General features: G+C 41.8%; 1 protein-coding gene across 2 annotated transcripts in view; it reads right to left on the reverse strand.

The window, feature by feature from the left end:
• LOC129726503 (regulator of G-protein signaling loco) overlaps nt 1-24,749 on the reverse strand; it is a 92,572-nt gene extending 67,823 nt beyond the window's left edge. The window contains exon 1 of one of the 2 annotated variants that reach the window (XM_055683290.1): nt 21,374-24,742. In XM_055683290.1, coding sequence (XP_055539265.1) covers nt 21,374-23,950 — 2,577 coding nt within the window. In that variant the 5' untranslated portion in view covers nt 23,951-24,742. Of the gene's footprint in view, nt 1-21,373 lie in introns of both variants that reach the window. The other variant, XM_055683291.1, reaches the window with a different exon arrangement.
• Nucleotides 24,750-27,291: the final 2,542 nt, after the last annotated feature.

The raw sequence follows: 27,291 nt of genomic DNA on the forward strand, positions 1-27,291 counted from the left end.
TTCCCGGTATTTTCCCGGTTTTCCCGATGATATTTAATAAAATTTCCCGGTGTTTTCTTTTTCTTGAAATTCCAGCAAATATTGACCTAGTTTCCGCAACATGACAGACGAACACAGTTTGTTAAAAATATTTATATACATTCTCTTTAAAGTACGTCACTTGCAAATGCAACTTAAATGATCCGCAATATAAATGTGCTGCTTGTGATTAAAACCATATCAAAAATCGAGAAGTACAAACCGGGTAGCTCCGTTCCGGTCCGGTTCGAAATAAAATTGAGACCCGAAGTTTCCGGTCCTATCTGACTTTTGACCGGATTCTGCCCGAGGCGATGTCGAACACGAGTCACAAGAAGTTTCAATACGCTTCCCGCGACGCTGATTATTTTTTGACTTCTTTAAAAATCTGACAATATATGTTACGGAGCGTAAATTTATCCACCTGACCAAGCCTAAATCTATTTGACGCAGATCTTGCTGCGAAGCCGCTGTCGACTTTGGCTGAAACCAACAACCAGCTTTCCCCTAGCCGGCAGAATCATGCCAGTTGGGTTTTCATGTTGACATTTCCTCAGAAACTGTAGAACAAATAAAACGGCGGACATGAAGGAAGATAATTTTCCCGGCGTGAAGCCTAATTTCCCGGTTTTCCCGTATTTTTCTCCCGGTGATTTGAAATTCCCGGCTTTTTCCCGGTTTTCCCGTAGAGTGGCCACCCTGAATATTGATCAATTGTCATTTTTTTGATGCCTGGCACAACTTGTTACTATTAATGGTTCGATTCCCAAAAAAAATGCTTGAAAATTTGTCAACGTTTACAGCGCTCCCAGCATATGATAATACCGTTTAACGTTCATCGAGTGATGGCATTTTGTGGAGCATTTATTTAAGCTGCAGGAAAAAATATAGCGGCACCAAAAAGCGACAAAAAACTTTTTTCTTATTTTGGCCAGCTTTTTGTTCTAGGTACTCCTCTGTGCGCCGGTACATTGGTAATGTTGGCACGAAACAAGATTTTCTGCATTTAAATCGACATACTCAACTTTGAACAGCTATAGCTCTTCTTAGGGACATCCTAGCTCTTCAGTGCCTTCTGCAAAGTTGTTAGGCATCTAAAATACTATACTTTAACATAATGTAGTGCATTGTTAGAGCATTATTGAGCTCTCTAGGAAGGTAAATGCAAAAAAAAATTGGTTTTCTCGTATGAATTTTCATACAAATTTGAAATGCAATGCGCCAAGCGGAGACAAAACCAATCGACTTCAGGTATTTTAGGTTTGTTTGGGGTCCCAAAAGGAACCAAAAAAACTTGGTTCTGGAAAATCGATCACTTTTCCCCACCCTACTACCTATATAACGTTGAACCAGAATGTTACTAAGTGGCTTACAAATGCCCCCCTAGTGACTTAACTTGTTTACGCACCTCAAACAAGTTAGTAAGTTTTGTTCTATTAGATGTAAAAACTAACACCGACTAAATTTTTTCATCAACACCCTTTCCGGTAAGCGAACACGCTTTGTTCAATGAGCAATCCACGAAGTCGAGGCAACAGCAAACTAATTGCAGGTCGCACTTTTTGTTTGATTATGGTTCGACTGTAGTAGCTCACGTGAGTGGGAGCTGCATAAAAAAATTCTCTCAATGGCACACGCTATGCTTCCGTTTTTTTTTTTAATACCTTATTCTGGAACCGTGCGAATGAATATACAAACAAGCAAAATTTCATGCATTGCGGTGAATACTCATATCCCAAACGCAGCGATACTGTCTGCACAGTGTAAATGAAAAAAAAGCAAAAGGTACCTCGCGTGTAAGCTAACAGGACCGCAAATAGGGTCGCATTTGAGGTAGATAACAGTAGTTGTGGTTTCCACTGCATCACAACACTGCAGTGCATTCTGGCTGTCTTGTGGAGCATTGTAACGTTTGTTGCATGCTTGCGACGTATTTTAGTTTTGTTTGACTGTTATCACATAACCGTAAAAAAAAATATTGAAATGAGTGAGATATTGCGTACACAAAAATATCTAAATATCACTTAAGCAGTAGTTATCATTTAAATCAAATGATTATGGAATAACATCACCCTAACCTGTTGTTGTTCTCAATGAATTCCAATGAAAAACCTTTTATATGATCTACCATGAAAATCACTAACGAACTTTAATATGCATACCTGGAAAGAGAAAAAAAAAGAAATATTTAGGGCATTATAGTAAACAAAGTTCGTTAAGTTCTTAACATTTTGATAAAATTTGAAAATTTATTCGTGTTTCGGTTCCTGGGCATGTCCAAAGCCCCCGGTTGTAATTTCATCGAAACGAAGTTTTACATAGGCGACATCCATAAAGTACGTCACGCATGTAGGGTGGAGAGGGGGTTAAGGAAACCGTGACGATTTGTGACGTAGGGGGAAGGGGGTATAACGTTGTGTGACGTCACATGAAAAATAATTAACAATAACAAATTGTCTAGAAAACTGATTTAGTTTCCTAAAACGTCAAATTTACCATGAAAAAACGTCGTCCAATAAAATTTAATGTATGTTTTATTGAAAAGCTAAAAAATGTCAAATTCCACGCTCTTCGCTCTAAGTTACTTTATTTTTTTTTTTTTTTTTTTTTGAGAAAGAGTTTTTTTTTTGTTCCAGATAAATGATTCTGTCTAATAGTAATTGTTTTAAAAGTTTTAGTTGAAAATCAAAAATTGTACATAGCAGTACAACTTAATATGAATAGTAAAATAATTAACACAACAACATTAAAACAATGAGAAATACTTAAAAGGAATAAGAAAAACAAAAAATCATTCTAAAGCTCCCCCTTTGTCCAAATTTGATTTTTTTTTGTACGCATGACTAATGACTTACTAATGAAGCCTGCAAGAGCGCAGTTTCGAGACAATACCCTGCATAAAAGTATGCGCTAAATCGAAAACCACTTCTAACAAAATTTTTTTCTTATTTTTTTTTTTGTTTTTTGTTTATGTCTCTGTTACGTTTATTCTGATTGTCTCGTCCCTTAGTCTTAGCCGAAATTACCGATAAATACTCCGTCCTATTGAATCCACACACCAAGCCGCTCAACATCATCTAAATGTAGCTTCTTGACGCAATTGAGCAGCATTCATCGGATTTGTCTCATTTTTGCAGCACAAAGGAACTCATAACAGAACGACGCAATCTAGCATACGACATTCTACCAACCGACTCTACACCAACGACAACGTCAACTGGCAAACTGATAACAGATCACGTTAACTTATTCTTTCAAACAAAAAACAGGTACGTCAGCGCTATTTTTGACGTACTCGTTCGGCACAAATTGCTTATGCGAACAAATGTCAACGGAGCACCTTTTTTTACGTCATACACACGCTGACGATGAGTGAATCATCGAGCAAACAACCGAATGTAATCAAAAACATTAGATTTCACTTTGTCTCGGCCGGCGATGGCAGAACATCAACCATTACAGATTGACCTGCAGATCAAAACTTTTCCGGCTGGTAATACTGGGAGTCCGCCGCACAAAGTGTTTGATTGGGATCACAAATCGGCAGTTCCCTTCCTGAATAGACAACGCTGTCGTACCTTCAATTGATTTCAATTAAAACCATTTATAATTTAATCAACTTCAATTTTGCTCTTGAGTGCCTGCGCGTTAGCTGCGCTCACACTGCCGAGGGTGCCACAATAAGCTGATGCTTCACATCACTGTCTACTACTCGATCACACCCGGGAGAAGTTGAAGGAAAAAACCTGCGGAAGCGTTATGCATTCTTTGTATCATTTATTCGCACTGATATGCACTTTTTTAGAACACGCTCTTGTAATTAATTGGACACGATGCATTGTTGCCGGTTTTAAATTGAACAAATAATCACTACACCTTAAAGTATTAGGAACGCGCGATCCGCATCTCTGCGACGGTCAACCGTGTTTCTCGATAGACTAGACACTTCTGACCAAGTCGCCTCCCATTGAAGGGTACTTCGCCCTAAGTTCTACAGCATCTTAGTTTAATCCAATGCATGTAATACATTACGTGCCCAGAACGAAAAAAAAACAACCCAGATGGCCCTAGACGGATGATTCATGCGTACTTGAAAGAATTTGATATTGATGAAAGTGCACCCACACTGGAAAAGTGAAGAGACGTGTAATTGCGTATGCTCTGGTGACAGTTGGCGAATATAAACTGTGCTCCGTATTTTGTATCTGCCATATACAATATAAGTACGTGAACAAATAAGAATGATCGCCGTGAAAATCAACGTTCTACACACTACAGTCAATTAGCATTGTCTTATGTATTCAGAATTCTTTTCGTTAACAGTATTAAATACAAGACCCGATATCTTGAAGCTTCTCCGTTTCGTTTACTCACTTTTCAGGGTGGTTTTAATTACGCTATGTGTCTAATCTGTTGAAAATGCATCAAGTGCACTGACTGCACTACGCAGACGGCATCTCAGAATTGATACGCTGCTGGTTTTACCTGAGACAGTTTTTAGGGCTCAAGAGAATTGTTCCGTCTCTTATGATGCCAGCATATTCTACATCAATTGATGCGGTGTCTTTCCCAGCTTCCTTTAGAACTAAGCCTCTTTTGTCTTCCGTTGTCAGTCCACCACTTATCAACATATTCTTCAAACGGTAAGATTAGGATTTTCCAACCAGTGAGTATTTTCTCTCTACCGCCAATTGATTCAGACCGTCTATCATGAATAGCATCTGCCTATCTTCCATAAATATCATTTTTCAAACTAATGTAAATTAGTTTAAAATTGCGCCCTCCATATTTTTCGAACTCAATATTTTGTGGATTTAAATAACTTAAAAAATATTTAAATGTTCGAGCTCGTTCACAGTAGTAGAATAGATTTGCATCGCATAATTTAGATGCTCAAATACCGCAAAGTACTCATATCGTGCGCTAGTTTGATAAAAATATCACTACTATCCTCGGTAGTTCCAAATCAGTAGCTCTCCTAGCTTCTTCCTTCGCATCGGTTCAGAGTGGCGCATTACCATAATTGGTGACTGTCAAGGACTAATTGTGCGAAGTACTCCAATCTGGTATGACCCAAATACTCTTTTACAGAGGTGAACCAGTCTAGTGGCTGAAAACCTCTTTAACAGAGACAATAAAAAAAATACTCCATTAGTGGTTACGGGATACGTGCAACCGAAAAAGGAATCGGTGAATCGGTGAGAACTCGATCGTATGCTGACAGAAAAAGGGAAGCTGTTCTCTTTGGCCATTAGGATTTTCTAATCATATTTCAGCATTGGCGTAACTACGGACAATCTAGAGGGGGCTTCAGCCCCCTTTAGGATTTCTGTAACCATTCCTAGAGTTGATTATACCATTACTGTTTTTGCTTTTCAAAATTGTTCAGTTGGCACTAGAGGACTGACAATTTCTAAATAATAATAATTTCTTTCATCGACCACACCAAAATAGTTGTGAATCTCCTTCAACAAGGCAATAATCAATGAAAAAAATGACGTCATTAGATACGCATTTACTCTTTTTGCCCTACCTCTCTAGCTCTTCCTCTGCCTTCATTGACGCGCGTTTTGATTTCATCAACAAACAACAGTCAATATCCAAAAGCAGACTTTTTTTTTGTTTAAAGTTTTGTTCTCTTGATTGCATTTAAAGCAATCGCCGATTCCGGTGTTGAAGTTGAATTCTTGAAATTTATCGAGGATTTGTCGCAAGGTAAACATTTGGTCCATCGTGGTGCGTCCCCCTCGAAAACCGCATTGGTACTCACCAACAAAGGTCTCCTGCAACGGCCTCAGTCTGTGGAACAGAATGCGGGAGAGCATTTTGTACACGGTATTGAGAAGAGTTATGCCCCGATAGTTGCTACAGTCGAGGCGATGACCTTTTTTGTAGATCGGGCAATGAGACCCTCCAACAAGTGCTGATAAAAGACATTTTCCCCAGCAAAATTCTTCGAAAATTACACCCAATCATTTTCAATTTTCACTTCCAATGATCGCAGCGCTCTTTCAGATAGACTAGATTTTCGTCCTAGTAACGTGCTGTTATACTCAGATGAAATAGATCGCGCGCATCGTTCACGGTTACGGAATAAAACTTGACGACAAATTCAACCTCACCGAGACACTTTTTCACTAACACTGATCGATGCCTTGACAATCTTCGTTAACTGATAAACTGATTTTGTTGTCTTGCCTTCATCACATGAAATATAATGAGGTGTTTTGACAGTTCACTTCCATGCAAAAAGCGGGAAAGGAGAACTCTGAAAGGATTGTAAAAAATAACGTTTATGGATGCTTTTTTTTCACTTTCACTCAAGAGTGTCAACAAATATCAACCCTGTCTCCAACCAGTCCGAGGGCAATTCTTCATCAGACCACACTCTCAGCATGATCCGATGAATGGCACGATACAGCTGTTCGCTCCCGACTTTGAAAAGTTCGGCGGGAATGCCGTCCTTCCCGCCTGCCTTGCAGTTTCTCAGCTCTTTCGCTGCTTTCTGCCTCGTCCATGGATGGTGGATCCACAGCTTGACCATCATTCTCAATATTCATCCTGCTCCTTTCGACTCCACTGTTTCCCTCACCGTTCAACAGCACACTGAAACGCCTGGCCACCTTTGTTTCATCGGTTATCAGGTTCCCCTCCCTATCGTTGCACATGACAGGGGCTGACACGTTACGATTCCTGATTCCGTCGACCTTCTTGTAGAAGCTCCTCGCATTGTGCCTGGAGAAGCAACCGCAAGAATACGCTCCCAATGCTGTCGTTTCTTCTGGCGATGGAGTCTCTTTTCAGCAGCTCTAGTATCTTGATATCTACCCACGCTCTGACGAGTTACAGCCGTGGCCAACATGTGACCCCTGGCGCGGTTCTTCTCCTCCGTCACTCGCTGGCACTCAGCATCAGACCACTCTTTGGACGCAGCTGCCGCAGTTGTACCCAACACTTCTCGCGCTGTAGTGCTGATCGAACTGTGGATGTGTCTCCACTGTTCATTCAGATTCCCTTCAACTCTTTCCTCAACCCGTTCATCAACCTTCTGCGAGTACTCTACAGCCACTCCTTCAGTTGATAGCCGCTGGATGTTCAACTGCATCCTCCTCGTTGCCTTGGATTTCAACTACTACGGCTACTACGGATAGCGATCCGAGTCTACGTTCGGTCCTCTGTACGCCCTCACGTCTGTAACGTCTGAAAAGTGCCGTCCATCAATCAGAACGTGGTCAATTTGAGAGCGAAGCTCTCCATTCGGGTGCATCCAGGTGTGCTTACGTATGTTCCGGCGTGCAAAATAAGTGCTACAGATAGCCATCCCCCTTGCTGCAGCGAAATTAACAAGCCTCAGGCCATTGCACAATGGTCCAGAAACCAAATTTAGGGACAAATTTGGGTCTAGAGCTCTTAGCAATGTTTTAGAGAAAAAACTTTTTTCTACAAAGTTGTTACATATGATAAAGCGCTCATTGAAAAATTATCAAAAATAAGGGTGACCAACATTTTCGATGCAATCAAGTAACAAACTTTTTTATCTTTGTAGATAGAAGAAAAAATTGTTCTACAATGTTATAGCTCTATTAATTTTAAGTAACTTTGTAAAAAAAAGTTTTTCTCTATCTTTGAAAACAACCGATTTATATTGAAAAAACATATTTTACGCTCTAACTTTTTTATTTCAAGTTTCATCTCAAAACTGTCTATGAACGACTTTTAGAGCTTTTTGAGAGAAACAATTTGCAATGCTGACATCTTAAATATCTCAATTTTACTCAAAGTTATTAATATTTTTCATCAAAAAATATGCGTTTTTCATTTGTATGTCATTCATTTTGGGGCAAACATAAAAAGTATCTCTTGGTCTCATTTTGAAGGGCATACTTGACTCTATAAATGGAGGAACTTTTAGAAATATGTTATTTTTCAAATTTGAGTAAATTCAATTTAAAAACAAGCCGAAAATTTCAATAATTTTATACATTACAAAAGAGAAAATAGAAATAACATATTTCTAAAAGTTCCTCCATTTATAGAGTCAAGTATGCCCTTCAAAATGAGACCAAGAGATATTTTTTATGTTTGCCCCAAAATGAATGACATACAAATGAAAAACGCATATTTTTTGATAAAAAATATTAATAACTTTGAGTAAAATTGAGATATTTAAGATGTCAGCATTGCAAATTGTTTCTCTATGAAAGCTCTAAAAGTCGTTCATAGACAGTTTTGAGATGAAACTTGAAATAAAAAAGTTAGAGCGTAAAATATGTTTTTTCAATATAAATCGGTTGTTTTCAAAGATAGAGAAAAACTTTTTTTTACAAAGTTACTTAAAATTAATAGAGCTATAACATTGTAGAACAATTTTTTCTTCTATCTACAAAGATAAAAAAGTTAGATACTTGATTGCATCGAAAATGTTGGTCACCCTAATTTTTGATAGTTTTTCAATTAGCGCTTTAACATATGTAACAACTTTGTAGAAAAAAGTTTTTCTCTAAAACATTGCTATAGAGCTCTAGACCCAAATTTCCCCCAAACTTTGGTTTCTGGACCATTGTGCATTGTCGTTCGTAGTAGAGTGGAAGCTTTCCCTACCAGTTACGGGGCGGAAGAAGTCTTCCTGCCCGACCTGTGCATTTGCATCTCCAATGACAATCTTTATATCGTGTCCTGGGCACTCATTGTATGTCTTTTCCAGGAGCTCATAGAAATCCTCCTTTTCGTCATCGGGTTTCTCGTTGGTCGGTGCGTACACATTTATTAGGCTGTAGTTGAAGAATTTGCCCTTAATTCTCAACACGCATATACGGTCACTGATCGGCCTCCATCCAATGACACGCTTCATCTGTTTTCCAATCAGCACGAAACCGACTCCTCTTTTTGCTTTCACGCCGCCGCTATAGTAGATGTGGTACTTAAATGAAGTGTCCGCAGCAGGATCTACTGCCTGGAATTCGCGTTCTCCCGATTTCGGCCACCGCACCTCTTGGATAGCTGCAACCTTCACATTCACCTTCCGCAGCTCTCTAGCCAGAATACTTGCGCGTACCGGTTCGAGTAGAGTCCTTACATTCCAAGTACCGAGTTTCCAATAATCGTTGTCCTTTTTCGTTCGCCTAGGTCCAATATTCGGTATGCTGCCTTACTAGGGCTGCGATACCTAGTCTCGCGACGGAGCTGCCGTCTTTGATATAGCTGGCGAGGCACCACGTTTCATGATTCAGCCGCCCGCTTCGGATCAGACGCTGTTGTACGCCGCCCCTAACATGGGGAAACAGCCGCGTACGTTCCCCCTTCCCAGTCAGGCTATGACCAAAATTTTCACCAGGGGTTGGTTACCCGATCTCCACTAAGGTTACTCGTATCCCGGTCGGCACCACGTGGAGGCTGGCATAGGAGTTACTGGACAGAGGTGAATGATCACAACCTTTCGCCAACCCCCACGAGAAATACAAAAAGTAAAAAACTGGCTATACTGTTTTTGCATAAAAAATACAGACCACCCCCTATCAAATGCACGGCCGCAGGAACTACGCGCAACATGTGGTTCGATGTGGAATGTCAGATGAGAGAGAGTTATCAAGAGGTTAGAGCGCCGAAAAGAGACTCCATCAACGCAAGAAACGTGAGCACTGCCTTGCGGAGGCGGAGGTTAGCCTTTTTCATGTACCACGCGAGAAGTTTCTATTGAGTTGTGAACGAAATCAAGAAACGGACGGTGCCAATCTCTGTCATGTGCAACGACAAGGAAGGGAACCTGATAACCGATGAAACACTGGTGGCCATGCGATGGAAACAACCTTTCGATGTATTGCTGAACGGGGCAGAGCATAGCGCCGTCGACAGAAATAGGAAAAAATTTGAAAAGAAAGTTGAGGATGGACAAGCTAGGACGGTTAGGAAAGCTTGTAGAGTTCAAAAAACCACAAAGCAACTGGTAAGGACGGCCTTCCAGCCAAACTTTTCAAAGCCAAGAGTGAGCAGCTGTTGCGAGCAAACGGCTCATCTTGAAAGTTTTGGATAAAGCCAAACTACCAGGGAACTAGTATATGGACGTACTCATTTGTCCAGTCTATAAAGAGCGCCACCGACCCGATTGCAGTATTTATCGACAACACGCCTCAATTCTGTTTACATCCTGTTTAATAGACTGAGGCCGTTTCAGGAAGCTTTTATCGGAAAGTAACAGTGTGGTTTCCGGGAAGCGCGATCTACAACGGACTAAAGTATTCACCTTGCATTAAATCCTTGACAAGTTCAGAGAAGTAAACTTGCAGACTCATCATCTGTTTATAGACTTCAAGACGACATACGATTCAGTTAAGCGCTACGAATTGTAGCAGATTATATTTGAACACGGTTTCCCAACGAAACTGATTAAACTGATTCGTGCCACCTTTAACGGTTTCTTATCATGTGTCGGGATTACGGGTGTAATTTTTGTTCGTGACGTTAGGCGACCTGAAGCAGAGTGACGGGCTCTCGAACCTGTTGTTCAGTATTACCTTGAAGGGTGCATTACGGAGAGTTAGCGTGCAGAGAAATGGTACTATTATCTCGAAGTCTCATATGCTCCTTGGCTTTCCAGATGACGTTGATATCGTCGGTTTCATCCGCGGGCAGGGGAAGACATTTGTGCCTCTCAAGAGGCAAGCAGCGAGAATTATACTCACCATCAACTCTACCAAAACAAAGTACATGGTAGAGAGCGTGGAAGTTTGTCAAGTCGTGGTACTGAGATTGTAATAAATGCACCCAAAACAAACGGGAAGAATTTGTTGCTTTTGAGCAACATTTATTTGCTTTTTGTGTCTTCTGACCGTGCATTAGACACAAAAAGTAATAAAATAAATGACGGCTACGCGCTTGTATGTATTTCTTCAGGAGAACATATAATCAAGAACCGCAATGGATATGTATCGAGACTTCACTCATTGCTCTTGTATTGAGGCAACGATCAGATTCATTTCGGTCCTCTTTATTCACACATAATCAGAACCTCACCCTCAACCTCAAACGTATAATTAGAAACACCACTGTTTCGTTCCCCAGTGTTATATGTAAAATATGTCATACCGTGTTACCAGAGTTGCCGGAGTTGCGAATGTTGTTCTATATGGGCAAGAGTTTTGTATCTTCAAACAGGTCCAAATGAGTTTCCAGTAAGCGATGAGTGTGTGTTTTAGATAGCTTGCAATAAAGCAATTATTTATGTTTTTCTCTAACGCAGTTTACAGATCGTGATGTGATTTCAAGACGCATTTGAAGTTTTTGAAATCTTCTAATGCAAATACCGAGCAGATCCCCAAAAATTTTTCCAATAAATATCGAAACATCAACTGCGACAATATGTTCTACACTGACGGATCAGTGTAGAACATTCAGTTCCATTGAGGCTCTCCGATCGATGAAAGATGTTGAGCACTCTCCGCATTTCCTGGGGAAAATACAGGAACATTTGAGTGCTTTATCCGAAAAATCTTCTCAGATTATCTTAGCGTGGGTCCTTTCTCACTGCTCGATACCGGGCAATGAGAAAGCGGACTCTTTGGCTAAGGTGGGCGCAACAAACGGTGAGATTTATGAATGACCGATTGCCTTTAACGAATTTTTTGCACTTGTACGACAGAATGCGATCATCAGTTGGCAAAATTCTTGGGCCAGAGGGGAACATTCCAGTGGTTACACTCCATTATACCCAAGGTATCGACGAACCCGTGGTTCAAGGGGTTGGATGTAGGTCGAGATTTAATTTGCGTGATGTCTCGGCTTATGACCAATCACTACAGATTTGACGCGCATCTCCGTCGTGGTGAGCTCGGGGAGAGTGGTATCGGTGCCTGTGGTGAAGGTTATCACGATATGGAGCATGTTGTTTGGTCATGCCTTGTACACCGTGACGCCAGGTCTAAATTTATAGCTTCCCTTCAGGCCGAGGGTAGACAACCAGCTGTTCCTGTTCGTGATGTCTTGGCGAGCCGTGACCTACCCTATATGTCCCTTATATACGTTTTACTGAAATTCATCCATGCCCCAGTCTAGTCCCGTTCCCCTCCGCCTACACCCAACAAAACGACAAGAACACGTTTGAACTTCAAGCACAGAACCAGCAACTAAACCCCGCACAATACCTCCAGCACCCGAAGATTACAAGGCCCTGTCCCAACTCATGACATCGTGGATCAGCAGAACATATCGTACTTACTGCGTATTCATGGCCATTCGAAGATCGTCGAACGCCCATTTAACACCAAAACAATGAGTGAAAAATTAATTTAGATTTAACTTCAGCTCGTAGTCGGCAGCGAGGATAAAAAATTTGCTTTTAGTTTGAAGTCATCAGATATAATTGGCACCGTTATATATTAAATTGTATTCGTGCCGTGTCAAATAAATGACATGTGAAAAAAAAATGTAAATACTGTTTGCCGGAGATGCTGCTTGGCAGCTCTTGTCATATTTTTACTCCGTATGCATACAACGAACAAACCAATACACGCACAACGAATGAATTGGAGATAGCAAAAACTAGTAACATGAGAAACATATGCAACGGTATGTGTTGTTTCTTGACTGGAGATGGATTTCCGACAGTGAGAATTTTGCATGTGGTTAAAACGACCATTATTAAATAGTCGTACTCCCGTAGCATGTGCAAATTGTATGATAGTATGTGTTGGTACTTGACTGGAGAAAAACTTTATTGCTTTTTAGGTAACAGATTTGTTACCTAATAGACCATTTTGCGTAATTGCTTTCAAAGTAATAAGAAAAAAAATTGCGTATGGGGACATCTATGAAATAATCGACGAATCTGTGTACTTTGGTACGCTCGTAACGTGTGACAACGACGCTGGACGCAACACTACAGGACGCTGATTCTCCCGGTGGTATCCTATGGCCATGAGTGCTGGTCGATGAAGGAAGCCGACCGGCGAGCACTTATAGTCTTCGAGCATAGGATCCTGCGTTCAATACTTGGCGGAAAACTGAAGAATGGAGTGGCGCAGGCACATTACCCACGAGGTGCACCAAGCATATCAACATGCGAATATCATTAAGCTGATAAAACAAGCCAGTTGGGCTGGCCGCGTGGCACAAATGTCGGAGGCGCGACACCGTGGTAGACACTCATTGGATGTGTGGTGTGGATGAGGATGCCGAACGGGGGTGTTAGGAGCGATTAGAGGAGACTAGCCCAAGATCGAGTAATGTAGAGACGTGTTCTATATTCGACAGTGGGTCGTAAACAATTTTTTTTTTTTTTCTTCACATAACATTTATTTGACACGGCACAAATACAATTTAATGTTTAACGGCGCCAATTATATCTGATGACTTAAAAACTAAAGCAAATTTTTTATCCTCGCTGCCGACTACGAGCTGAAATTAAGTCTAACTTAAAACTAGCATGGGATTTCCAATCAGTGTTTTGTTGTTCAATGGTCGTCTGATAATCGTCGAATGGCATGTATGGATTCGTTCTGCTGAGCCACGATGTCGTGAGTTGGGACAGAGGCTCGTAGTCCTTGGGTCCTGGTTCTGTTGTGCGGGGTCTGGTTGCTGGTTTTGTGCTTAAGGTTCAAACGTGTTCTTGTCGTTTTGTTGGGTGTAGACGGAGGGGAACGGGACTAGACTGGGGCGTGGATGGATTTCAGGAAAACGTATATAAGGGACATGTAGGATAGGTCACGGCTCGCCAAGGCATCACGAACAGGAACAGCCGGCTGTCTACCCTCGGCCTGCAGGGAAGCTATTAATTTAGACCTGGCGTCACGGTGTACAGGGCATGACCAAACCACATGCTCTATGTCGTGATAACCTTCACCACAGGCACAGATACCACTTTCCCCGAGCCCAACACGACGGAGGAGCGCGTCAAATCTATAGTGATTGGACATAAGCCGGGACATCACGCAAATGAAATCCCGACCTACATCCAACCCCTTGAACCACGGGTTCGTCGATACTTTGGGGATTATGGAATGTAACCACCTTCCCAATTCCCCTCTGGTCCAAGCATTTTGCCAACTGATGATCGTATTCTGACGTACAAGTGCGAAAAATTCATTAAAGGCAATTGGTCTTTCATAAATATCACCGTTTGTTGCGCCCACCTTAGCCAAAGAGTCCGCTTTCTCATTACCCGGTATCGAGCAGTGAGAAGGGACCCACGCTAAGGTAATCTGAGTAGATTTTTCGGATAAAGCACTCAGATGTTCCCGTATTTTCCCCAGGAAATACGGAGAGTGCTTAACATCTTTCATCGATCGGAGAGCCTCAATGGAACTGAGACTGTCCGTAAAGATGAAATAATGGTCCGTGGGCATTTTTTCGATAATCCCTAGGGTGTACTGAATTGCAGCTAATTCTGCGACGTAAACAGAAGCAGGATTATCGAGCTTATGGGAGACGGTTAAATTGTTATTGAAGATACCGAAGCCAGTGGACCCATCAAGAAGTGATCCGTCAGTGTAGTACATATTGTCGCAGTTGATGTTTCGATATTTATTGGAAAAAATTTTAGGGATCTGCTGCACGCGTAAATGATCCGGGATTCCACGAGTTTCTTCTATCATGGATGTATCGAAAAACACAGTAGAATCAGAAGTATTTGATAAGTCGACACGATTTGGAATATTCGAAGAAGGGTTAATATTTTGGGACATGTGATTGAAATACAATGTCATAAAACGGGTTTGAGAATTAAGTTCGATTAACCTTTCAAAATTTTCAATCACGGGACGGTTCAAGACCTCACATTTGATTAGAATACGAGAAGACAGGCTCCAGAAGCGGTTTTTCAATGGTAGTACTCCAGCTAAAACCTCCAAACTCATCGTATGGGTCGACTGCATGCAACCTAAGGCGATACGCAAACAACGATATTGTATTCGCTCCAGTTTGATCAAATGTGTGTTTGCTGCGGAGCGGAAGCAGAAACACCCGTATTCAATAACAGACAATATCGTTGTTTGGTAAAGCCTTATAAGGTCTCCTGGATGGGCTCCCCATCATTGTCCGGTTATTGTACGAAGAAAATTCACTCTTTGTTGACATTTTTTCATCAGATACCTCACGTGACAACCCCAGGTGCATTTAGAGTCGAACCAGACACCAAGATATTTGTGTACCAAAACCTGAGAAATCGTTTTACCCATTAATTGTGTTTGAAGCTGAGCAGGTTCATGCTTCCTAGAAAAAACTACTATCTCAGTCTTCTCCGGAGAGAATTCGATACCTAGCTGTAAAGCCCAAGCAGACAAATTGTCCAAGGTATCTTGCAATGGTCCTTGCAAATCGGCAGCTTTGGCTCCTGTAACAGAGATTACACTGTCGTCTGCAAGTTGTCTTATCGTGCATGAATTTGCCAGACATTCGTCGATGTCATTTACATAAAAGTTGTAAAGAAGGGGGCTTAAACATGAGCCCTGGGGAAGACCCATGTAGCTAATGCGAAAAGTTGCCAAATCGCCATGCGTAAAATGCATGTGCTTTTCGGACAACAAGTTGTGCAAAAAATTGTTCAAAATTGGAGAAAATCCTTGTCGGTGAAGTTTACCCGAAAGAATGTCAATAGAAACGGAATCAAAAGCCCCCTTAATGTCCAAGAACGCAGACGCCATTTGTTCTTTACGAGCATACGCCAGCTGAATATCTGTTGAAAGCAACGCAAGACAATCATTCGTCCCTTTGGCACGGCGGAAGCCAAATTGAGTTTCTGATAGTAGACCATTTGATTCGACCCAGTGGTCTAAACGACGGAGTATCATTTTTTCCATCAATTTCCGGATACAGGATAGCATTGCAATCGGCCTATAAGAGTTGTGATTAGAAGCTGGTTTCCCTGGTTTTTGGATGGCGATCACCTTCACTTGCCTCCAATCCTGCGGTACAATGTTTTGCTCCAGGAACTTATTGAACAAGTTCAACAAGCGCCTCTTGGCATTGCCGGGTAGATTCTTCAACAAGTTGAATTTGATTCTATCTAATCCAGGCGCGTTATTGTTACAGGACAGGAGGGCAACTGAAAGTTCTGCCATCGTAAAAGGTGATTCTATCGCGTCGTGGCCCGGAGACGCATCGCGAACAATATTTTGCTCAGGAACAGAGTCCGGACATACTTTCCTGGCAAAATCAAATATCCACCTACTTGAAGACTCCTCGCTTTCGTTGACCGTTACGCGATTCCGCATTCTTCGGGCTGTGTTCCAAAGAGTGCTCATCGATGTCTCCCTCGACGTCTCGTTCACGAACCGACGCCAATATCCACGTTTCTTTGCTTTAGCCAAGCTTTTAAGCTTGGTATCAAGCTCCGAATACCGTAAATAGTCGCCAGGTATACCTCCCGTCTGGTAGGCCTTAAACGCGTCGGATCTTTGCGTGTAGACATCGGAGCACTCTTGGTCCCACCACGGAGTGGGAGGCCGTTCTTTGATCGTTACGCCGGGATATTTCTTCGTTTGGGCTTGCAACGCGGCGTCGAGAATCAAGCCCGCGAGGAGGTTGTATTCTTCAAGTGGTGAATGATGTTGAATCGACTCGACCGCTTTTGAAATCATTTCCTCGTATAACTTCCAATCGACATTTCGTGTGAGGTCATACGGAATGTCAATTGGTCGCATGCGAGTTGACCCGTTAGTAATTGAAATAAGAATAGGCAGATGGTCGCTACCGTGAGGATCGAGGATTACCTTCCATGTGCAATCCAACCGTAGCGACGTCGAACATAAGGATAGATCCAAAGCGCTTGGGCGCGCTGGAGGTTTCGGGATACGTGTCATTTCACCGTTGTTTAAAATAGTCATGTCGAAGTCATCGCAAAGGTTATAGATTAAAGAGGAGCGGTTATCATTGTATGGGGAACCCCAAGCCACGCCATGAGAGTTGAAGTCTCCCAAAATCAAACGTGGCGAGGGAAGAAGTTCTATTAAATCAAAGAGCAGCCGTTGCCCAACCTGTGCTCTGGGGGGAATATATATTGAGGCAATACAAAGCTCTTTACCTTGTATTGTCATTTGACATGCGACAACTTCGATGCCTGGAATCGAGGGGAGGTTAATACGATAGAAAGAATAGCACTTTTTAATCCCTAAAAGTACTCCTCCATATGGGGTGTCTCGATCAAGGCGAATAATATTAAAATCATGGAAGTTGAGATCAATATTTGAAGTAAGCCAAGTTTCACAAAGGGAAAATGCATCGCATTTGTTTTTATTTATCAAAACTTTAAACGAATCAATTTTTGGTAAAATACTTCTACAATTCCACTGTAAGACAGAGATAGAATCCTTCATATACGCAGTTGAATTAGGCATCGAAGGATACAATCGCTGCAAGGAGAGGCCATTGGGCAGTCAACTGCTTCAAAAATGATCTAACTGTTGGGAGGAATGCTGTAAGAAAAATTTTAATTGGATCGGGTACATTGAAAGTTTCAAAAATCCAGTCCACAATGTCAGAAAATTTCACTAATCCAGAGTTTGTTTCATCAACTGGGAGTGTAAAAGGAGCAACTGGGGTTTTAGATGTTCCTGGCAGTGCTGGGAACTCCTTCTGGGACTTTAAATTTGCCAGCCCAGGAGGAGTTTGCTTCGGTTTTTCCGCAGCACTGTTTGGTTTGTTTGTAACCTTCATTTCACTTTGAGATATCTTAGGACCTTTTCTGGGAAGTTTAGGAGAGGAAACACTTTTCCTCTTTCTAGACTCCCCAGGATTGGCGTAAGATGCTCCCGCTGGTGAATCGTCAGAATCGGTTTCCTCAGAGGGCAACAGATCGAAGGGGTTCGAAGTAACGGGAGAAGTGGTAACGGTCTTCTTCAGCATGTCAGCGTAGGAACGCTTTGAACGCTCTTTGAGAGACCGTTTTATTTTATCCCTGCGCTGCATGTACACCGCACATGTCGAGAGCTCATGCAGATTTTCTCCGCAGTGAATACACTTTTCAGCGTTAACACTGCAAGAATCTTCCGCATGAGACTCCCCACACTTGCCACAACGTGCCTTATTGCAGCAGTAGGCGGCTGTATGGCCTAACTGCTTGCAATTCAGGCAGTTCATGACGCGGGGCACGTAGAGCCTCACAGGGAGACGAACCCGGTGGATCGAGACGTGGCTTGGTAGTGCAGACCCGGCGAACGTAACTCGAAACGAGTCTGACGGAGTGTATACTGTTTTGCCACCGATGATCGATGCTGACCGCAATTGCTTGCAGTCGAGCACCTTTACTTCGGGACACGTTTTGTTCTTAAAGCACCCTTTGGCACTTTGCAGTATACACTCGACGGACAGACTCGAATCGGTTATGACACCGTCGATCTCCACGTCTCGTGCGGGTATGTAAACGCGATACTCGCGTGTGAAGAGCTCAGAGCAAGCTATATCGTTGGCCTCTTTCAGGTTACCGACCACGACACGGAGCTTGTTAGGCCGGACCTTGGAAATTTCGGTCACGCCCTTGTACTCCTTCGTCAGGTCTTTAGAAATCTGCAAGAGGTTCAACTTTTTCGATTTCGGTCCTGCCTTTGGCCGAAAATAAACAGTATAGCTGCCCTGGGCTCCGTCTGGGTAAAGCCTGGGGCGAGGGGGGACTGAAGAATGAACAGGGGAGGGGGTAACAGAAGGGTCAGGGTCAGAGGGGTTCGGGGATGGTGGCGCGGGAGGCGAGGGATCTACATCCATCGCGCTATGTTTAGCGCACTAGCGCTGACAAGAACACGTACCTTTTTATTTCTCCCTTCCAGTAAGGTTGGTTGTCCGATCGTTCGAAGTAGCAGCCGTTACAGCCAGCAGCACCAATACAGCAGCACCAAACAGCCACCAGCAGCGAGCCAGGTGTGAGATCACTCCACACAGCGATACGACTCGCTGACACTGATGGCTTCTTCTTTTTCCTCGTTTGTGTCTCGTCCACTGCTGTAGCACAATCCAGCCAGCAGCCAAATCGGCTTACGCACCAGCTGGCAGTCACGATGCGAAACAGTTGCACAAAGGAACGACCTTGAACCCGGATTTATTTCACTCGACCAGGCAAACAATGCCAACACTTGTTCACACGTCTTTTGTTTTATACTCTATCGGACCGATCACCAAACACGTCCAGTACTGATGCGTGTTCGGCACAGAATGGGTCGTAAACAATTGTCGTCTACGATTGTACAGCGCTTCATAATTGTGTAGCAAATGTTCAGAGGTTCCAATATCATTGTTTCAGAAGCGACACATGTCTTTTTGACATCACTGTAGTTTTTTAAATGACATTTAGCGGGACATTGTTTATTTGTTTTTTGTTTTATGGGTGTTACGAACAGCTTGGATTGCCTCCAAGATTTTGAAGCAGTCGTTTTTCTGTACCATAACTTCTTTCCAGTTTTTTACTTCCATCTCTACTACACATTTTGATACTCCACAGAACGGCTCTGATCCTTTGAATTGGACACTTTCATTTCATTTTGCGGTAGATGGTGGGGCAGTTGGAGCCAAGTCTGTCCAACCCCGATATTTGAGGAAGGATAATGGCTGACTGCCACTTGCGGGACTGTATGAATGCCATTGGAAGGGATTGGGGAAAGATTGGGAAGGTGTTTGAGCGTTTGAAAAAAAAATAAATAAATAAATAAATAAGAATATAAGAACAAAATATTAACAAAAAAACCAAAAAAAATTTAAAAAATAAAAAAACAAAAAAAAATAAATAAATTAAAAAACAAAACTGATAATAAAAAGGAAGAAGAAAATAATCAGTAGTGTGGTTATGACAATAAAAAATGTTAAGGCGCGGTTTTATATGATTTCGATTACTCAATATTATGAAGATAGATAAACTAAGGCGGGATACAAAGAGAGAGGGATATAGGACAAGTCAAAGTTGATATATAGACATGTCATGCTTATTACATTTTCTACGCTTCCACTGGTAATTTCATATACGGGTTTACTGCTTTCCTATTTGCGCACCTCGCCTTACAACACAGACTCTTGTTTCTACTACTACATAGAATTAAGAAGTAGATTATTATCACAAATGTAGATGAGTACAGAGCTTGCACAATGTGGTCTGGTCCACGTGTGAAAAGAATTCGCCAAAACTTTCAACACTTAATATTGTCATGAATCCTCCTCACATAGGAGACTTCCGAGATCAGAGTAAGAAGAGCTACAACATAGGTATCTGACTCTCATGATCTCCCTTAGCTCCCATCCGCCACCCGGAAGCACGCGCCCTTGGGCTGTCAAAGCTGAATCAACTTTGTGGCTCTATCTTGAAGGGTTCTGTAAAGCTATAAGAACCCAAGATTGGAGCTCAACCACCAAAAGCCCAGGGTCCTTATAATTGGACACTTGAATCTTTTCTAGCAAATGTCTCAGCTTTTTCGCTTGTTTCTTGTTTGTTAAACTGACATGCGAATAATTTAAACGCTTAAAAAGCCGCCTGACTCTCTGAAAAGATATAATTCTAGCATGCCTGTAGTTTTTGTTTTTTTTTTTTTATTAAGAGGAAGATAGCACAAATTACTGCCAAGTAAACGGTCGCTTAACAGCCCATTGATATCGAAACATTTGGCCCAGGACCAGTAATCTCGGCTCCTGTATTTTTACCCATTTTTAATCTATCTGTATATACGATTATCGATCTTGGTGGAGGAGTTGGTTCACCGATTGCCATTGGATCAGGTTTTACTCCCCATTTCATATCAGACGTTTTCTAACTCACCTAGAAAGCGTTCGATAAGCTTTGCTTATTACATAATCTGGGTATGAGTTCCAATTTAGTTTTACATTTAGTATAACTCCTAGGTACTTTACTTCAGACGAATATTTTACTACGAATCCATTCAGTGTTAGGGTTCTGAACGTTACCTTACACCCGCGAGCGATTGTGTCAAATTTTTCACGAGCTATTATCATCAGCAAAAGCGATGACTTCAAAACCTCTAGCTGCTAATTGATAATTTTATGAAGATTTATTTTCTCTGGTGTTACGTATGTCTTAAGTATTAGAGGATACTCTCGAGTTTTCAAACGGATAGTGCTGCGACCCATTACCGACAGACGGAATGGTTGACAAATGCGAAAAAAGTTGCCCTTGAAAGGGTTATAGCTTTTTAACCATTCCTGTGAATTTTGGTACCCCTAGTAAACGTAGAAGTGCGTCAAAAGGCCACTGAGTAATTGCCTTACGGGAGAACTTATTTTAAGCTCTGATCTTAATCTTATTTTAATATCTTTGCTAGGGGCACCAAAATTATCAGGAATGGTTAAAAAAGCTATATTTTTTCAGTTGGAGCTCTAAGGCAAAACCAGCGTGCAGTTGTATTGAATATACTAAAAAAATACAATGAGTACATACCTCATCATACCGTAGATCCGGCTCACTGTAGGTCCCTTCTATCAGTTTCAGTCCACTCAAACGTCGCTCGTGCTGCTTCCTGGCTGCTTTGGCGTTACGCTCAATACCCGCTACCGTATCATCGTGCTTCCCATGACCACTTCTCAATTCCTGCAAACTACCCCAAATTGCGGAAAACCCACCACTGAGCCTTTTCACCGGTCGACTTCGTCGTTCGCAGTGCAGTTCCTCTGTTTCTTCTTTCCGCGATTTCTCACTGTCAAACCCACCGACACCGGTTGAAACGCTGGAAATATTTTCAACGCTCAGTGACATCGGCCGAGCCAAACCGAACACCTTTGGACTTAGTTTGTACGACAGCAGTTTGTCACCTCCGTGTTGTGAAGATCGATTGGAGGAGGATTCCACGGACGTGTCATCCGCTCCGGTGCAACTCTGCTTACCGCTACTGCGGTGCGTGCAAGCTTTTTTAGACCGTTTGACCGGTTTTGTCGGTTGTAGGAAGACATGTTCCTTTTCAATCGGGGGCTGTTTCTCCATCAAGGTCAAATCACCCACCGATAGCTGCACTTTCGGTTCAAAACTTTCCTTTTCTAACGATAAAATCATATCGTCACACGAACGAGAAGCCAGAAGGCTATTCTTAACGTTCTCACTGTTGTATCGTTCCAGATCGTTAAACACTTCCTCTAACTTTGGCACGTCAACGGGGCGTTCTTGGACAACGTTTCCGTGGTCGTCTACTGTTTTACCGGTGACCCAGTTACTGTCTGTTTGCTGACAATCGGAAAGATCTGGGTATATTTGTTCATATTTCAGTGAAGGCTGAGCGTTCAGATTGTTCAAGGCGTTTTCTTTACAAGGAGAACGGTCAGAAACGAAAGCTTTCGGATCCGGACGTGCCCGAACCGTCAATCGATCAATTCCACCAGTCAACGAATAGCTATAGTCGGCAGATTTGGATTTCCCATGGTAAATTTGCGGAATAGCTTCTGAGTGGGGTGTCGATCGTATGTTCCTAATAGGGTCTAGCTTCGGTGGTAGACCATTTATAATCCCCATCGGTCTTCCAGGCAGTCCAAACGGATGTGACTTCCGAAAGTGAGCACGAACGTTCCCAATTTGCTGATTGGGTATTCCAGGGAAGTCAACCACCAAAATGCGATCCGAAATATTTCGGCAGTCGTTATGAAAACCAATTCCCGAGTCCGAGTTACTAGAAGTAGTCGTTATCTCGCTGTGATTGCTAGGCTGGGGAGAGTTGGAGGCCAGCATATCGTGAGGATCTTCCATCGCTCTCGGGTTGAGTCGTGGATCATTCAGAACTCTCGGATAAACGCGAACGGCATGATCCATATTTAAACTTCGAGCTACAGGTGGTTTGCCCGCTGCTGAGCATTCAGGTTTGATCGGAGCCTTCAGGTTATACATACTTCGAATTAAATTAACTACATACTCCGAGCTACCTGGAAATTCCAGACAGAGATTAGTGATCGGATCCTTGGTGCAAATGATTTTCAACAATTCAGCTTTTTCGAAATGTACCGTGTGTTCAATAAGTTTCGAGTCTATAACAAAAACATGACAGCTGTTCGAAATCACAACGTCCTTCCGTTGATTTAGAATGTCAGAGTTCTCACACATGAGGCCATCGGCGTAGATAGCCGATGTGACTAGACCGAAATATCGATTATCATTCTCGCTACTACTGCTCACGTAACTCAACCTAACTGATGAGTATTTTGCTATAATGGCATTGCTTGTGTTGATGAGGTTTAAACAGGACGGAAGTATAGTCATTAGAACAGTTGTGGGATTGCGTTTTTCTTGTCGCATCTTTCGGATACAACTTCGGACGGTTTGCAATTTGGAACTGGTGGCAATTTGCTTAGGCATTTCAATTGTACCGAGATAACCAACGACTGCCTTATATTCCAGTGATATATCATGCCTTGTCGACTGAATCTGCGATGGACCTGCTTGGACATTATTCTGTTCCTGGCCAAGTTGAACTAATCGCACCATCGCACTGACGTTGGAGATATCACAGCTGCTACTGGCATTTGGGCTCAAGATAACATTGTACGCCGTTGGTGAATCGTTCACAACCATTGATGCGGCTTCTTCGCATGTTCCGACTAAATCTGCAGGTGCCGAAGTTACCATATTACCCAGACTGTTTGGTTGCTTCCCCATAACCGTCGAACGATTGCATTTAGTTTTATGGGGATACTTTGGTCTCGCCCGCTGTTGACTGCCCTGGAATAAAATGTCCTCGTCAGAGCTATCCGAATAGTAATTCTCCGCAATGGCCATTTTAATCGCTCCGTAGGTGTTTCCTATCAGCTGCACAACAGCTTCATGAGGCAACCTTGACACGTTCATACCATTCACTGAAATCAGAAAATCGCCAGCTCGCAGTCCAGCCTGATCGGCTGGGGAGTTCGCCACAATACAGGACAGTATGCATGGCTGCTGGCCGGAAATCGTAAATCCAAACCCGTTAAGACCTCTGTTCACCTCCACCGAACGGATGCCATAGTTTGGCCTCTTCTTTCGCCTCCGATGACCGTGCATGGTTCAATATTCTGCCAGCAATCAAAGGAAATCTAAAATCTCCAAAAATCAAACAGCGCTTTCAACGAATGTATGGGAAGTTCCTTCCGAAGCGAGGAAAATTGGAAAAGTATAACAATGTCAAAACCATTTCACCAATCAGCGTAGTTTGCGTATTTGCATCTCCTACCTCCTATGCTCTTGCCGCGGGTGATCATCGACCGTTCAGTTATTTTGCTCAATGTTGTTTCTCTACCCAATATCTGCATTCCTTTCCGCTGGACGCGTACATTTACCACTCACACATAAACACATCGATCGAATAGAAAGCTGTCATTATCTGCGGTTCAACAAACTAAAACTGCTGATCAAGTTTTAATGTGAAATCATATCTTTACTTTTTACGTATATTCAGAATCTCCGCACTTGTTTTAACATCTCTTTACAGAAAAAAACAATAGAACGTTCTACCAACAGTTGTTTTTTCGGGAAAGCACCTTTAAATCGACACACCGATTGTACAAAACGCACACTAGCGCATTCCGCAACGACGAACGCAGAGAAAGTGGATGCTACTGACCCGTTCGTTCCTTGCTGCTGATCGAATTGAAGTCATTCGAATTAATTGTTAAAAATGCACTAGTCCAGGCAAAACACTAGTAAACTGCAACGGAACGATGTAAGTCGCTATTTTTGCCACAATTTCATTCTAATTGCCGGTGGTAAATCGCTATCCAAGCAGTAAATATTTATTGCACAAAAACACTACACAAACAAGCGAGGATCAAAAAGCAACCAACGAAGCGAATACCGTCCAAGGTCCAAAATCTGTTAGTTTTCTTCTTCTTCTTCTTACCATTCTTTCACTGACTTTTCCACTACTCAATCTACTTTTGATTTTGTTTTGTGTTCACAATTCGCTTTTTGACATCCGTTTTAGTACATATTGAATGAATGCGCATGCCTAATTTTTGTACACGCAAAAAGATGGGCATTCATGTTTTTCGTGACAAAACTTATAGCGAATTTCTTTATTCCACCAGCGCACCTTGTTTTGACCTGGAAGCGCACTAACTGCTGTCAAAACCCTTCTTTATTCGCTCGATTTTGACCCAGTTTTAACCTGCCGTGTTGCCCGAAGCGCACTGTATAATTTGTCAGCTTCAACCCACCACCGCACGTGCTAAGTTCGTAAACAATTATCTGGCATCTCTTTCTTACTTGCATCTTAAATGGCGATGACGTTTCATTATTCCTCGGCAGTTTTGCCCGCACACAGTGGAATAAAGAAATTCGCTATCAGTAAAGCAATAGGGATGTATATTACTTTTTCCCTTTATTTATTTCATTTTTTTATTTATTATGTCAAAAGATACATATTCTACAGACTTTTTTGAATTTAAACAGCAGAACTATTGAAAAATGGATTTGGAATTTCAGCAACTGTAAGTGATGTTAAGACAAACCCTGTCGTCAAAAAATCATGACACAGAAAGGCCAGGTCATTTTTCAATTGTCTTCACACTCCACGAAACAAAGTTTTCATATAAGGAAATCTGTAAACACCAGAGGGATTTATTGCTGTCAAAATTCATATACACCGTTCGTTCGCTAACTGGGCTGAGGGCCCAGCCCAGTTAATGAATGTCGCTCGCTAACTGGGCTGACATTTCAAATATCGTCAAATAGCGAGGGGAATTTCGATGTAATGGCGCTAGGCAAAACTCTCAGCGAAAATTGGAAAATGTTTTAAACAAATAAACTAAAAATCCTGATTGATGAACAGATAATGAGAAAAAAAATTGCTTCCCTTGCGTTTGCTTTACTTGCACTACCCGTTGCCTGGAAACATGTTCTTTTCATAAATCATTTATTTGACCTGGAAACAAATAGATGAATATCTAGTGGATCGCATGTGTGATGACAACCAGAATCCATTGAACTGAAAAAATCAATCTCAATTTACTATTCATGTGCCCCTATCTCGTTTTGACAGCAACATGCCAAACGCTGATTTTTGACGTTCATCTGCTTTTTAACTGGGCTATAGCCCAGTTAGTGAAAGCCCAGTTAAAAAGCAGCCCAGTTAAACAGCACCCAGTTAGCGAACAGTTACTGTATGCGTTATCGCAGTTCAACTCTGGTCTATGAAGTTTGTTGGTCCATGACGTTTGATAGATTACCTGTGTGGCAATCTTCATCACTTTTAGCCAAATACAGGTTGTTGCCACAAAACTTCACTACGCAACGCATTAATAATAAAAGTTTTCTGCGATTTCTCGAGTTTTTTTTAAAAAGAACGTTTCAATTCTACTAAATTTAACTTCGATCAAAACGACAAAAACCGAAACAACCGGTCACGGCTACACGATATTTGACCAGTGGTGGGCACCATTCCGCTAATTCGCTAATTAGCGACGCTAAAATTCAGTTAGCGATTTAAAGATTTCGCTAATTTTTGAGCTGGTTAGCGAAACTGTTAGCGTCGCTAAAATTTTGGCCTTCGAAACGCTAATCGCTAATTCGCTAAATTTTGTAAAGAAGCGACAATAGAAATATTTAGAAAAACTGTGAATTGCTGATGGCGTACGTAAATTGCTTCGACAGATGAACATACTTTACTGCGAAAGTTACTTTTGTCAGTTTTTTTTACCCTAGAATGGAGTTCCAGTTATCGTACAAGCCACAGGAGCATTTTGAAGAACAAGCACAAGGTCTAGATTGAATTTTCGGCACACCAAGAACTCTGGTAAATTGCAATGCGCTTGAAATTATGACAATTTTGGTTCAACTTTTCGATTCAGATAATAATAGAATTTTCATGAAAATATTCCTAAGAGTATCTATTTTCAATGCAAGCTAAAAAACTTTTGTTATGACTATTTACATATTAAAAAGTTAGCGATTAGCGAAAGTTCCTCTAATGTGAGTTTAGCGTTTATCGAGCTAAATTTTCCGGTTAGCGGCTTAGCGATTAGCGTCGCTAAATTTTCGCTTAGCGGTGCCCACCACTGTATTTGACAGATAGATTCCCCCTGGTAAACACAGCCCCCATCCCCATTGAAAATCACAAAAATCCCAGTAAGCACATTAAATCGGATGCGGTTAATTAACCGACTATTATGTTAATTTTCCATACGAGCTCTAATGTCTGCGAGATTAAGACATGTCTTATCATCTGGCATTCTTGTCGTGACCAGCTGAGAAACTATTTCCACAACGACGTTAGAAAATGAAACACGATCTCTTAGCAAGTAAATAATGCTTTAAGCTGTAAATTTATTTTGATAATTATTTCTCTGAAACATTTTATTTGATTCATAACTCACATTTTAAGCCTGTAGTACACTCTTTGTCTAATG

The sequence above is a fragment of the Wyeomyia smithii genome, chromosome 3 (genome assembly GCF_029784165.1).
Source record: "Wyeomyia smithii strain HCP4-BCI-WySm-NY-G18 chromosome 3, ASM2978416v1, whole genome shotgun sequence".
In the NCBI taxonomy this organism is placed as follows: Eukaryota; Metazoa; Arthropoda; class Insecta; order Diptera; family Culicidae; genus Wyeomyia; species Wyeomyia smithii.